The sequence below is a fragment of the Motacilla alba genome, chromosome 11 (assembly GCF_015832195.1).
Source record: "Motacilla alba alba isolate MOTALB_02 chromosome 11, Motacilla_alba_V1.0_pri, whole genome shotgun sequence".
In the NCBI taxonomy this organism is placed as follows: Eukaryota; Metazoa; Chordata; class Aves; order Passeriformes; family Motacillidae; genus Motacilla; species Motacilla alba.
The window spans coordinates 11,575,553-11,589,941 of NC_052026.1; the positions used below are offsets into that span (position 1 = coordinate 11,575,553).

The 14,389-nt window shown below is 43.5% G+C and overlaps 1 protein-coding gene across 1 annotated transcript in view; it reads left to right on the forward strand.

The window, feature by feature from the left end:
- Nucleotides 1-10,839: 10,839 nt before the first annotated feature.
- The window catches only part of LPCAT2 (lysophosphatidylcholine acyltransferase 2), a 28,733-nt gene continuing 25,183 nt past the window's right edge, over nt 10,840-14,389 (forward strand). The window contains exon 1 of the mRNA XM_038148261.1: nt 10,840-11,169. Coding sequence (XP_038004189.1) covers nt 11,050-11,169 — 120 coding nt within the window. The 5' untranslated portion in view covers nt 10,840-11,049. The remainder of the gene's footprint in view (nt 11,170-14,389) is intronic.

Genomic DNA, 14,389 nt, shown 5'->3' on the forward strand with positions numbered 1-14,389 from the left:
GATGAAACACTGCACTGTGATTTAACAAGACAGTACAGGTAGTTTAGAATACTTTCCAGATTTCTGTCATTTATATGTCAAAAGACTCCAGCTGACATGGCTACAGCACAATTTTCCAAGACCATTTCTAAAGAGTTCTAAGGCCCCATAACAAAATCAAAATCAGATTTTATTTAAAATACAGACATTAATATTCACTTTTGTAACAACACTGAGATTACCACTACTTATAAATTCTGATAATGGCAGTTTCTGGAAATGATTTGTTGCTGTGTCTCTCCAGCCCATTCGGTGACTGCTTTGATATATAAATTGTTTGCAGATCTATACACTCTGAAAATCTTCAGAGAAATGCCCATCCTTCTTGTTTAAGTTCATAACTGTCAGAGGCATCTCCCAAATATCAATACATTTTCAACTTGATCTACATTGGGGTAAATTTCCACAAGGCCTTTTTTATTTTGCATTTGTGGAGATTTTCCTATTTCTTTTTCTGCTGTTGTCTCCCCATCTACTGTCACTTTTCAGTTTCCACAACAGTGGTGAAAACACTGTGTCTATTTCTAAGTTCTTTCATGGATCGTATGATCCATTTTAATGGCACACATCCTTTTGAATTACTGTCCTCTGTTCAATTAACACATTTTATGTTCACTTTCTGCCAAAATGCCCAGGGTATGTGAACCTTCACTCTTCATGTTTTGTTTGCAGACAGCAATGAAGCTAGCAGTTTTCTTAAAATTTAAAGTTAATAAATCCCTGGGTAGTTAGATGACATAAAGTGTCTACATTATACCATTGGACTACCAAGGCAAGGACTGGCACTGCACAGTTTAGCCTTCCAAAAACCCCAGATCCTTAGTCTTGGAAAGTCTTGTGTTTACCTAAGGCCTCTTGATAAAGCAGCCTGATCCTCTTCCTGCTGAAATCAGTGATGGAATTGCCAATGACCTCAATAAGAACAAGATTCCAACCCCACTACCCCAAGGCTTTATTATTTCCAATTGTCTCGGTACACATCACAAGCATTAAGAAATGTGTCTCCACCTCAAAAGTAAATCCTGTGGGTGTGCAGCACTAGATAAAACCACTCTGCACTGAGATAGCACTTTCTGTTTCAATACATTTTACAACTGATTATGCCTTTCAATCCCTCCAGTAAGATAACCACTTCATACTGCAGACTGGAAAACCAGCACAGAGTTACTGTCATTTGCCCAGTGAAGCATGGGTGAAATTCCAACACCCAGCCTCTTTGGGTCCATGCCCCTCTGCTGCTGGCAAGGAAGCTCACAAGCCTCTGTAACTAATCACCATTTCTCTTTATGAGAACTGAGCTACAGCTTCATAATCCTTTGTTAACATCCACATCTGTGATCTGATTCCACAGAAGAAAAAGAGGTTATTTTACTGTTCAAGGCCCAATCTCAGTTTTTTGAACCTGTCTTACATATCAGTGTCCAAAAGCTTCTCCAAGCCAGCTGGGTAGAGCTTAGGCAGTGTTTCTAATCCCACAGCACATTTCCAGACTCAAACCTTCTTTGAAATAAAGAATGAAAAGCCTGGGCAAAGCACCTGTAGTCAGCATCTGAAATGTCCTGTTAGACACACACACTTCCTCAGAGCTTCCCCTGCCTTTCTGCTGGCCAAACACTTTGACTACAGTCAGCAGAAATGCAGAATGTTTATTCTTCAGGCTGAAAACTGCCAAGTTATAGCAAGCCTGTTTCCTAGCATTCACTCTTTTTTTTGCAAGACTCATTGTTTCCATCCTTCCTGCCCTTTTCCTCTAGAAAAATATTTTTTCTAACCTGTATTCCAAAGCTTTCACTAGATCTCTGATTTGGGCTTCACAGCAAGTGTCTAGGCTGGTCCCTATGTCAGATCAACCTTATCCATGAGTACCTGTGCAGAAGAGACACTGCTGTGGTCTTTAAGGGTCCCAGCTGCTAAACAGCAGGAATACTTGGTCTTGCTTTAAATTACCCAATATCCTCACCTTCAGTATTTGAAAATGCAGTGTGGCACAGTGAAGATTATATTGGCATTAACTCATCTCACACACCTGAATTTTGCTATTGTCCCCACAATCTTGCATCCTCACCTGTCAAATTAATAGCATTAGAATGGCTTCAGTGGTAGCACTTAAAAAAGCAGAAGCTGGTTTGAGCAAAGCAGATACCTGTTAACACTACAGAAGGAATAGGTAGGAGAAATCTTCCTCCAGTTGCAAAATAAAAAAGAATTACTGTATGCCTTCCACTCCCCACTTAATTCTAGTTACCAAGTTCTTGCTCTCATTAGATTCCTCAGCTGAGTCACACCTAGTGGGTCAGTTGGAAATGCTTCATTTACTCTTGCTTGTTCACTCTCAGCTCCTCTTTATTTCTTGAAATGGTATAAAAGGAATTGGCCCATTTGCATACTTACTCTCCTACTATTGTGGTGTACTTAAAACACCAAATAATATGACAAAAATATGACTTAAGTATCCTTCTGACATACGGATGGAGTTCTGAAGAGTGCATTTTTGTGGTAAGAAAAGTTTGTTTTCCTTGGCTGGAAACACATGAGTTATACATTACAGTCAGGCAGATCATATTTACAATTGAATGTGCCTATTAAGATTTTCATACCCCAGACACACAGCAGAGCTGGGGCTGTATCTGCCAAGGGAGTCAGGAGACATTAATGAAGCACACAGAACTCTGCTGCTGTCCAGAGGAAAGCTGATAGTAAACCAACAGACACAGTCACATGGGTTTGTTATATAATTTTGCTCTTAACTAAAATAGCCAAAACGCCTGGACATACTGAGAGAATCTCTGTGAAGGAGTTTGTGTTTACAGAAGCACTCCCAACCTGGGAACTACTGACTGTAAGACACCCATAAAAGCACTCCAGTTTTAGAGTTGACAAAAAACACTGAAGAGGCCACAGACCTCATCTGGTGATTAGGAAAGGCACGGGGCAGACTCTAATTTCCCTTCAGCAGGGCACATTTTTCTCCCCAAAGCTGCCCTCCCCAGCTGTGCCTGTTGCCCAGTCCTGCTCCTGCTGGCATCCCAGCTGCCAGAGCACACACCCAGTGCTGCGCTCACGGAGAGCTCTGCCCTTGCACTCATGGAGCCCCTACAGCCTCCACTGCAGGAGGGCTGGAGGTGAATTGTGAAGGTTACAGGCAAGATAATATCAAAATAAATAAGCTATTGGTAGCCCTGGTTTCTAACAGCTCCCTCGTACTGCAGGCCTGAGGTAATCAACAACTGGGCAAGGGGCCAGGCAAGACTGAGTCTCTGCAACCAAACACAGCTGAAGCTGTTGAAAGACAATATAAAGGTGGTTTTGTCTCAGCTACCTGAGACAGCCCCAGAACTCCACTGAGACTGCAGAAGGGACCTCAAGAGTCATGGACTTTTCTTATTATTTAAGGAAGTCACATCAGCTGAGGCCCTTAAACTCAGTTGGACACTGTACTAACACATTGAGCAAATACATCAGTGCATTGCTAGAGACTCTCAGCATTTATTTATTTTTCATATTAAGATACAAAGTGAAAATTCTTCAGAGGCCATACTAACTGTAAATTATTAAGAATTTGTTCTAATACTGACAGCTTAAAAACTGCATGGTTTGGGTCATGGAAGAGCTGGAAGAAATCCAGCTCCTTCAAACACAGGAGCTGGAATGAACTCAGATAACATCAACAGAGACATAAAATTTAGTGCACTGAATGAGTTGCTCCTTTTTTCTTTTCCTTATTCCATGTAAGACTCCTGAAATCATTCTTATTATACAATGTGAAACAGAAACTATTAAAAAGAGATAGTGATTGTGAATAAATATAAATATTGGAAATAATAGCATGTTAATAAATTACAAAACTGTCAACAAAAATAGAGAAATCATAGTTCTTATGACAGCTGTCCATACTGGTACTATCACCACAAAAGGCTTGGTTTTAGATGAATTATGAATTTAGATTATATTTAAAGGGAAGGTTCAAAACAAAATATACTTTAATCCAAGAAAAAGATTAACATTAAGAAACAGAAGGTTCTGATTACCAAAGAAAGTTTCAATACAAGGAAGAAATAAACATACACAAAAATGTTTAGGTTATGGGAAATTCTCCTGAATGCTCTGCTCAAAACCACTTTTTTGTTATGTGCTTGACATTTGTCTGAATTTAATACCTGTATGTGTACCAGGAAGAAAACATTTGCAGTGTGTGGTGGATGGATATTATAAATAACTTTTCCACATCTAGTTTCTACTCATAGTAGGATCTGCAGTGGGGTGAAATTAACAAAGCATAGATTAGGCTCCCCATAAACCAAAACAAAAGGCATCACAGTATTTCATACAGATAATATACCTATATATCCTTTTTCTGACAGCAAGCTGCTCTTTATGACGTTTTGCAGTGAGGTACTGAACACATACCAGAGGCTGCATAAAGATGCCTGGGGATTTATCGCCCTCTTGTGAACAGGGGAAAAGTTACAATCTTCCTGAAAGTGAACGTGCAGTTGTTGCTGCTAATGAATCCTGTAGTAAAACCACATGTATACAATTAATAAACGGAAATTCAGGCTAATAAAAAGGTATTTCTGCTGGTTACTTTAATAACTTATAATAATTTTATCATAAAAAGATAAATTTCAAAATTAAAAATCATTCTAATTCAAATCAGAACAAGCAAGATCTTTTTCTATGTAAGCAGGAAGATGGTAATCTAAATTCCACAAAATCACTGCCTAAAGCACTGATGTCAAACCCACGCACTAGCTCAAAGGTGTGTTAATCCCTGATGGCAGCCCCAATACATCCTTCAGTTTCAAACACAGCAGGAGGATGAAAACACCTATTTTTGCCATGCAGAAGATGTGGCCTTTTAACGGCAAAGAATAATCATGGGTGTAAATCCAAATTTGTTTGCAGATGCCAGTGAAGTTTGCAGACAGGAGCAGGCATGTCTTAGTCCAACACTCCACAGCAGCTCCAGAGAAAACAGGCAAGCTCAACACTGGGAAGCCATCCACTTCTACTGAGTTATTTTTACAGAGCTTCCTCTTTGTGGTACTCCTTTCTTCCCTGCTGCTCTGCACCCACTCAGGGTGTCACTGCCCCTTTCCTTCTCCATCTCTGTCTGCTGTCCCTGTCCTTTACCAAGAGACCACTGAAATCAGGGCAAAAGCCATAAAATGTTCATCAGGTGAAGTCACCACCCCTCTGACAAAACTCCAAGGCCAAGGAGCTGTTGGACACCAGGGTTTCCATTTCACATCTTGCCCTAAGGACAGGCAGCTACATCATTCCTTCCTTCTACCCTTCCCTTCTCCATGCACCCCTCACTAACTAAATGCTCCAAAGGGAACTCTTCCAACCTAAACAACCCTGCAACTGCTCACCCCCACACACTTCCCTATGGCCCTCACCAGACAAGAGTGCCCACCAGTTCCCTCTCAGGCTCAGCCTGGGATGTCCCCACATAAGCACAGGCTTCCCTGGGCAGCCATGGGCCCTTCCTGGGTACATGCACAGCACACCCTGAGTGTTTACAGCAATTCCTTCTGGTCTTCTGTCACCACACCTAGTAACAAGATGGCTCTCTCTTGCACATCTGCAACAAAGAAACATTACCAAAACTCTCTCCTGAGATTATTATCAAGGTAAAATATCAAGAAGCCAAGTGTTATTTGATCACAAGTAACAGAGGACCCTCATCCTGAGAAACAATAATAACACTGCCTCAGAGGAATCTGAGAGCTTCCGTTTGTTTGTGCTGCCTTCCCTAATTTAAAGTAAATAAAGCATAAATCCTATCCAAATGAAGGCATCATCGAGCCCTACTAGCACAACATAATAACCATTTCCCTGAAAAGCTGTATATTAATACCACTTAGCATAATGAATATTTAAAATGATAGTGCAGTAAAGAATATAAATTCACCTATGTCTTTCCTCTTCTTAGTAGTGACTGTTAATAAACAGCTTTATAGCTACTATATTTAAATGCAATTAGTTCCATACATTTCCAGCTTAATAAGAAATAATACATATTCATTTCTGCTCATTAACAGTCAGTATATAACTCTTAGCTAATGAACATTCAATTATGTTCTCTGAATACATTGTGGGATAAATTCTCTGTTTGCTCATATCAGTTCACTTCAATTCAGTTGCTGCTAATTAAAATTCTTTTGCCTCATGCAGTCAAACCTGGGTTTTTTGGAGTCCCTGGAGACTTTTTTAGGAGTTCTGTTTTATCTTTATGTACAGTCAGCTCCCTAATTAATGCTTTAAATAGGGTAAACTTTACTGAGGCTCCTGGGTTCAGTTCAAAGGGAAAAAAAAACCCAACCAGTAATTTTATATCTCATTCTCACACAAATCACTGGAGTCTCTCTTTTTCTTGTAAATCTACTTTTTTCCTTTTGTTTTCAGGTGAGTTCAATAATCGGGGAAGGTGCCAGTTTGAGAGCACTGGGAACTAGAGATGCCCTATCATCAGTTGAGAGCTTTCCTTACCCAGAGGAACAGAAGAGAAATTCTTGTCAAGTTGTCTAGTTCTGCAGCCAGCTCAGGTGAGGAAGGAGGAATCTCCAAAGGTACATGCCAAATGGACTCCCTGAGATAATACCACCTCCATCTTCACTCAGCATCAGCAAGAGTCAATGCTATTTTCCCCTGAATTGTTATCAGAGCTGGCTCAGAAATCTATCTGCCTGTCTAGGACCAAAACTCCAACCAAGTCCTGCCTACTCCACTCCTACTCCACTGAGACTAACGCCACACAAGCTGAGCATCTGCTGAAGTGTCTCCCTTTGCAGAGGTCATAATCAGGTATGACTTGCTAAATGAAGTGATTAGGTTCTTGCCTCTGATTTATTTGCCTTATGTCCATTAAGCATTGCAAAGAGAAGTGAATTCAGCAGAAGCTTCAGGGAACTTTTAGCATAAAGTTTTCCTCTTTGGGGCAGCATGCTAGGACTCCTTTACCTGCACTTCTGGGCTGGCATGGATAACACACTGGGGATAGCAATCTCCCGGTGACAAAAACAGCTAGGAAAAACTCTCAAATTGAACAAATCATATGAAAACTTACCAAGCAAACACTGTGAACCTTATGTGTATCAATATAAGGAATATAACAGAAACACAGAAAGTCTAACATTTAGGGAAGAAGGGGCAGAGGCAAAGAAACAAATGTCTGTAAGAGAAAACATTTAGAAATACCCAAGAGAAAGATTAGCTCGAGAGGTGTTTCAATTCTATTTAATATTAAATGAAAACTCCAAGATACATCACTCTCAGCACCTGCCTTAGAAGAAAAGGTGTGTCTGGATTTCCATATACATGCATGCTCCCATGTGTGCCTGCCTGGATGGCTGCATGCAAGCAAGTCAGCACTTCAGCCAGTCCCCAAGTACCTGAGCACTGTGAAATGAACAATCCAGAACTGCTTTCCTTGCTTGAAGTCTCACTAAACCAGTGAATTCTACTGAGGGACGTGCAGAGCTGGATTCCCAGGAGACTGAAATGGACTGACAGAACCCTAAGGACTTTCACACCCTGCGTTATCCAGCCTGCCACAGCACCGTTTACATGGCGTGAGACTGTATGGTGCACAGGGAGGGCATAAAGACCTTTGAGTACACACAGCTTACCAGGATAACACTGGAAGACTGTCCCAGGTGGAGAAAGACAAACTCCATGTGACTTGTGTCCCACTTTTTGGCTGCCCTGATTGCTGCAGAGAACATGCTGTCAGCTGGGCACAGATGGGCACGTAGAAGGAGTTAGCTAGCATTCTTCCAGGAGGGGGGCACAAACTCAACCAGCATTAGGGGGCCATGGCCTAGACAGCAAGCAAGCAAGCAAGAGAGAAAGAAAGCCAGCAAGCAAGAAAGGAAAGCAAGCAAGAAAGCGAGCAAGCAAGAAAGCAAGCAAGAAAGAAGTTGTTGAATTGAGAACAGAATCACATGGCCGTCTACTGCTGTCCTCACACACATTCTCACAAGTAGTTCACATTTAGTACCACAGAAAGAAACTGGAAAATCAGAACGGCACTTTGCATGAGGAAGTTTTTTAGCTAGTCCTTGAGAGGAGTTGTTTTTCTCACAAGCAGTGAACAGATGCTCCCCAGCTGCTGTGTGCAGCAGTGTTACACAGCCGGACCAGGAGATGGCAGATTTTTGTCAGACAACAGCAGGGAGCAGGTCAAACGCGAGCAGGTTTTCAACTTCTGTATCAAAAATGTCTTTGTACACACGTTTTTATAAACGTAAAACAACAGCTCTGATCAAAAGAATTAAACAGACAAATGTTAAAAAGGGAAGCTCCTTTTAGCCTCTGGTTCAGATTAGGAATTACTGACAGAAGAGTTAAAAAAAATGTTTGCAAATATTTCATATTCTGCAGTATATGCTTTTGCCTATCACACATTTCATGATAAGAAAATAAGTTAGAGTATATTTTTACCAAAAAGAGGAAGAGAGCAAACTGTCCCAAAGCAGCTACAATAAGGCAGATATCTTAGTCCATTTTAGACTGTATATGTACAATTTATATTAAACACTATAAAGCTGCATACACTTAAAAAAAAGACCAAACAACTGTGTCTGTTTATAAGAGAGGAAAACACCTGTCTTAAACTAGGGAAACGTGTACTGGGTTTTCATGTATCCTAATAGGATTCATTTGGACTGTATACAGAAGCTACACCTGCTCCAAGTGTAGCCACTTTTCTACAGTTTCTAGACAGAATCAAGGTACAAGGTAAATTTCTTGGGAAAAACATAAGCTGTCCTGATCTGTGATCTGCAGAGCTAAAGCTCCAGTTTCGACCAAGAAAAATAATGATAGCAAGCTAATGCAACTTCTTCTATTGATGTCCATCTTTGGCACCCTACAAAGCTTTTGGTGAAAAATTCCAGATAGCAGCTTTGGTAGTGCTTTATGTCAGCAGTCCAATTGATCAAGATTCAATTTAACATAGATTCATAGACAAAAAAGGAATTATTATTCAAAAGAGATGCTGACCCTAGTTTAGCCAAAGAATCAAATATGATCACACTGTCTCGTGTGTTCTGAACATTAAAGGGTTTTTTGCACTATGCTTGTATTTTGGTACTTGTGATGTTAAGCCTTTCAAATGGTGCTATAGCTAATCAGCCTTAGAAGAGTAGAAATTTTATAATCAATATTACTGTTTTTCATAAATGTACAAGCTACCAGAAGCACTAATCTAGACACGAAAAGCATTATGTCTGTAAGGCCACAGTGTGAGTCACAGGATCAGGCTAGTGGCAAAAAAAAAAAAAAGTTAAAAAAATAAAAGCAGACACTATTATATAGTGATACAATAATATAATTTGTCAGACACAAATTAATCCTGCCCACCCAGTTGCACTGGTCAGGCCTCCTAGCAGTAGTACTTCCTGTTTGGGTACCTCAAGAAAGATGTGGATTCATTGGAGAAAAGCCAGAGGAATGCTTTAAGAATGCTCAGATATGTAGAAACTATCACCTGGGAGGGAAAAATCTGAAAACATTAGTCTGGTGAAAGCATAAGAGAATCATAACACAACACAAGTGTACAAAAACTAGCTGCAGAGAGGAAAGGGACCAGTTCTTGTATCCATCTGAGGGTAGATATCTTCTGCAATGAGAGAGATTCTTCTCAGATACAGAAAAAAATCATTTCAAGACATTACCAGAAAAGTGCTGGAATGGATCCGCTAGGGAAGTCACAGGCTTTTAAAAAGATCTTATAAAATCATCTGCCAAGAGTGATGGAGGGAGAATTGATCTTTCTCCTCCAGAGTTCCCCCCAGCCTTACTTTCTGTGACAATTGTGCTGATCCAGTTCATTCACAGCTCTCAGCTTTTTCAGAAGACAATGCTGGTTTCAAGGACTGGCAACCACAGGGAAAGCCTGGAAACCAGCCAAGGGAAATCCTACACTCATCAAGCTTCCATTATAGGCAGGCTTTAGTTAACCCAAATATATCATTATGACTACTCCTTAAGCACCTGCAGTTGCAAAACACAAATAATTATTGTATAATAATAAAGTTTTGTGAATGCTGATGGTATCTTTGTGGAAGCAGAGACGTCAAAGTGGGAACTGAACCACGAGATGTTTATAATTAGCTTCATTATAGTAACACGAACAGTCTGGCAACATACAGACAACTGTTGTGCCAGAAGTACCAATATTTTCATGTGAAGGAGAAATTGGAAAAGCACCATAGCAAAGCGAAGTGTTTGAAGCAATGTCACGCAAGAGGCCAGCGGCCTGAGCCCAGGGTGTACTGCACAGACTGGCGGCTCAGCCCCACCACTGGAGCGGATTCCGGGGAGAACCAAAAAAGCCTGCTTCCTAAATGTGGTCACCGTGGAACTTCCTCTGGGGTGAAACCAGCAGCAGCAGCCAGGCACGCCGGCAGAAGGTGCCGGGGGACGGTGTTGTACCGCACCGCCGGCCCGGCACAGCCGCTCCTGGGCACCCCTCAGGGCACACCTGCGGGAGGGGATCGCACAGGCATCCGGCACGCAGAGAAAGGCTGCAGCGGATCTGCAGACCTCACGTGCTCAAGAACCAGAATCTCTGAACCAGCCTTAGCAGCGGTGAAAATGCACCACTGCCCCAGAAACAACCTCTGCCGTGCGCCACGACCGCGCCGACTCCTCTCCTCTCCCAGCTAACGGCCCGCGTTGCTCCCAGTGCTTACGAACATCGCCCTGCGATCGCGCCCTGCCAACGCGGCTCCGCTGCGGAGCCTGCAGCGCGCACAGCGCAGGGCAGGGCAGGACAGGGCAGGGCAGGGCAGGGCTGCGGGCACAAGGACCCCGGCGCGGGGCAGGGCACAGCCGGGGCTGCGGGCACACGGACCCCAGCACTGCCACCGCCCGCCTCAACCGCGGGCCTACGCGGGCCGGCCGCCCTCACCTGCCCGAGGCGGGGCTCCCGCGGTGGGCAGGGCCGGCCGGAGCCGCTGGCCCCGGGCCCCGCCGCCGGCTCATGCGCAGCCGCCGGGGATGGCGGCGGCGATGGCGCCGCGGGTGTTGCCGCTGCCCAGGCAGCACTCCTTCAACCCGCCCACCGTCCTCAACCCCTTCGTGCACCCGGGCCGCCTCAGCGCCGGCGACAAGCTGCGGGTAAGGCTGGGGGGCGGGCGGGAGAGGCCGCCGGGGCCGGGCCGCGCTGCCCCGGTCTGGGATGCGCACGGGAGCGCGGCGGCGGGCGGGCACGGCACCCCCGGGCACGGCTCAGCCCGGGCGCGGCTCTGAACCAGCGCTCCGTGCCGCGCCCCGGGCCTCCGCGGGGCTGTCAGAGGGGAGGGCTGGGAGCACCGGTCGCTTTCGAGCCCCCTTGCCAGGGCAGAGCGCTGTGTGAGCGATCGAGGTTTGAAAGTGCCGCCGGCAGCCGGGGCTGCGGGGCCCAGCCTGCCCGGCACCGCCCGTGCCCAGCGCCGTGCCCGCAGGGGAGCGGAGCAGCCCCGGCTCTGGTTCGCATCTACGGCTCCCGGCTTTGCCGGGAACAGGCTGCTAGTGACAACATTTCCTTCCCTGTGCGGCACAGTTTGCTTCCTGATCTAGCCTAGAGAGCAGATACACGGGGAAGTTATGTAAACGGTCAAAGACGCAAAGGGTGATCAGCATAAAAAAAGTCACTGTTTTTGGAATTAAGTTCTTCAGCCTTTCAGAGTCCTCAAGCTGCATGCTTGCTCAATGCATACACAGAGGCTTGCTGGCTTCAAACTTAAAACTTTAAACACAAGATTCAAAACAAGCTTTCGGAAATATTTGTGCAATCATTGCTGATAACACATCACGCCTAGAGAAAACAGTCCTTTTATCCCCTGTGTTTTATTAGCATCCTGGAACACATTTCAAGTGCATCTGGATCAGTAGCTTTAGGCATGAACCCTGAAGAAACCAGTTTCTTAATGAGATTCCAGAAATGGACAGCTTTCTGTGCTGCCTGTCCTTTCTGGAGGGTGCACAGACTACATTCAAAAGCTTGCATTTTTAAGTTACTCCATAAACCACCTGGAAGGCAAAGCATGCATCTGGGTTAGAACCTGGTGCTAGTGAGCTGAGGAGCACAATAGTCACAGAATTGTAAAGCAGAAAAACACACAAGAGAGAACCTTTTTTGTATTGTGGTTTGCTCCCTTCTGTTCTTTGCCCCCTATGGTGATAAGGACTGGGATACTTCCTACTGATTGCTTTGTCCTGTGAACTTCTGCTCCTCTCTTGTTCAGCACTGCCAGTCAGACCTGCTGGGAGTCAAGGCCTTACCAGACAGTGTTACTATAAACTTCAGAAAAGGGAAGTCTCCCTTCCTGTTCACATGAAGTGTAGTGTTTCTCCATTCTTGCATGTTAAGGATAGTCTTGTTATGTCTCCCCATTCTGTACTACTCCTTTAACATACACCAGTACAAACATACAATTTCAAAACCCTCTTTGGGAGTCCACATCAGGATTTCCATATGTTGGTGACCTTGCATGTTAAGGCTACTGTGTGCCTCATGAATGGAGCTTGAAATGAGACAGGGTAGCTGTTTGCATTTCATTCGGCTTCAAATATAAAAACAACCAGCCTGAAAAGTGAGTGAGAAGATTTTACAATTTCTTGCCAGTCCTTGTTACTAGTTTACAAGCCACCCTTTATTTGTCATTCTTTAGAATGTGCAAAGCAAGGATCAGTTGGGCTGTGCTAAACATCTTCATGTGCCAAACAATTTTAAAACAGTTGTCAAATACTTATGGTTTCCATCCTCTGACTGAAGTTGGCTGCAATTCATTGTTGAGATTTTTCTTGGGTTTTACTTCTTTTGCTCCTGATTGCTCACTTGTTGTCCTAACTTCTGAACTGCAAATCTAAAGCAGAGATTCTAGTTAAGTCATTACTGGATTCCACTTTATTCAGAAGAGATGCTCAGTGGACTTCTGCAGTGGTGAACTATGTACTACCACAACCAGCATGCTAAAAGCAGTATTTTTGGAAGCAAGCAGCTGGACTGCCTGGCAGAGCTGTGACATCCTCTGGATGCTCATGGAACACTGTCTTGCCCTGTGTGTACTGCTGGGGAGCAGTCCATCTGATCACAGCTTCAGATGTCAAAGTATTTCAGTGGGAGCTGGGCTTCACTCTGGTCCCAGCCTGCTCTGCTGCTGCTTCTGAGGTAACTTGACAGCAGCTACAGTTGAACAAAATTTCATATGGAATTCTGTGGCTTTCTCATAGGCCTGCTTTTTCCACTTTTAAGGGTCTTACCATCAGTGGAGGTATAATCCCATGTATTGATCAAAGATCAGTCAGCTATGGGAGCGGGACCTGGCCTGCCAGGACTGCTGCAGTGACAGGATGTGCAGTTATGGCAGACACAGTAAACAGAAAGTACATGGGTGATTCAGTATGTGGGAAAAGGTTCTTTGCATGACTCAGAATAATTCTATCTTGGTGATTACCGCACAGAAGCTGGAGTGGCTCTGATCCTACTGAGTAGTAACTACACTTTTATTTTTCTCTGTATGCTTTTCTCCTATGCTTTCCCTTTTCTAGTCCTTGACCTTCCTCTTTTCTGTCCTTTTCTTACCCTGCTCTGCAGCTGATGGAGCAGAAACCAACTCTGCCTCATTACACAGTGACCTAGAAAGCCAATAGCTTGCATCAGCAAATCAGTACCACCTGTGCATCTGCCTAAAATAGATTAATGAATTTATTAAAGTTATGAAGAAGTGATTGTTTTGCTTTTGCTATTGCATCCTTTATCTTTCATTTTAGGTCAGTACATATATATTCTCTTCTTCATTAAAAAAAACCATTCTTTTAAGTCAAACCACACTGATTTATGCTTATGCTGCCCATTTTGGATAACTGAATGCAGCTGAAATGTTGAACTGGACTATAGATCATTGTAAAAGAGGATGCATATGGAGAAAAAAACACCACAAATCTAATTTTGGGAGACAAGCAAGGAGTCTTTGTTGGTTTCTCTTCCTAGCTGACTATTTCAAATTTGCCACAGCTGGCACCAGAGTGAGTGGGAGGAATAGATCTCCAGGGTCAAACCTGTCATGCTCATTTCTGTGATCCAGAGCAGTCCTGTTGTCCGTAAAACTATGGTTAAAATTCCATAGCTAGTTACACAGAAATATTAAATAAAAGAAAGAAATAATCAGACCTAAATGTTCAGATCTCTCCTGGATACATACTGTATGGCAGTGTTTGCAGAACATAAACATCAACACAGTGTACCTGCTTATCTGATCATCTTCATTTACTCTGTGTATCCACTGTCATGTTTGGTCTGTTGCCACTGTGCCTGTGGTAACACAGAAGCGAGTCCCGGAGCCCCAAATTCATC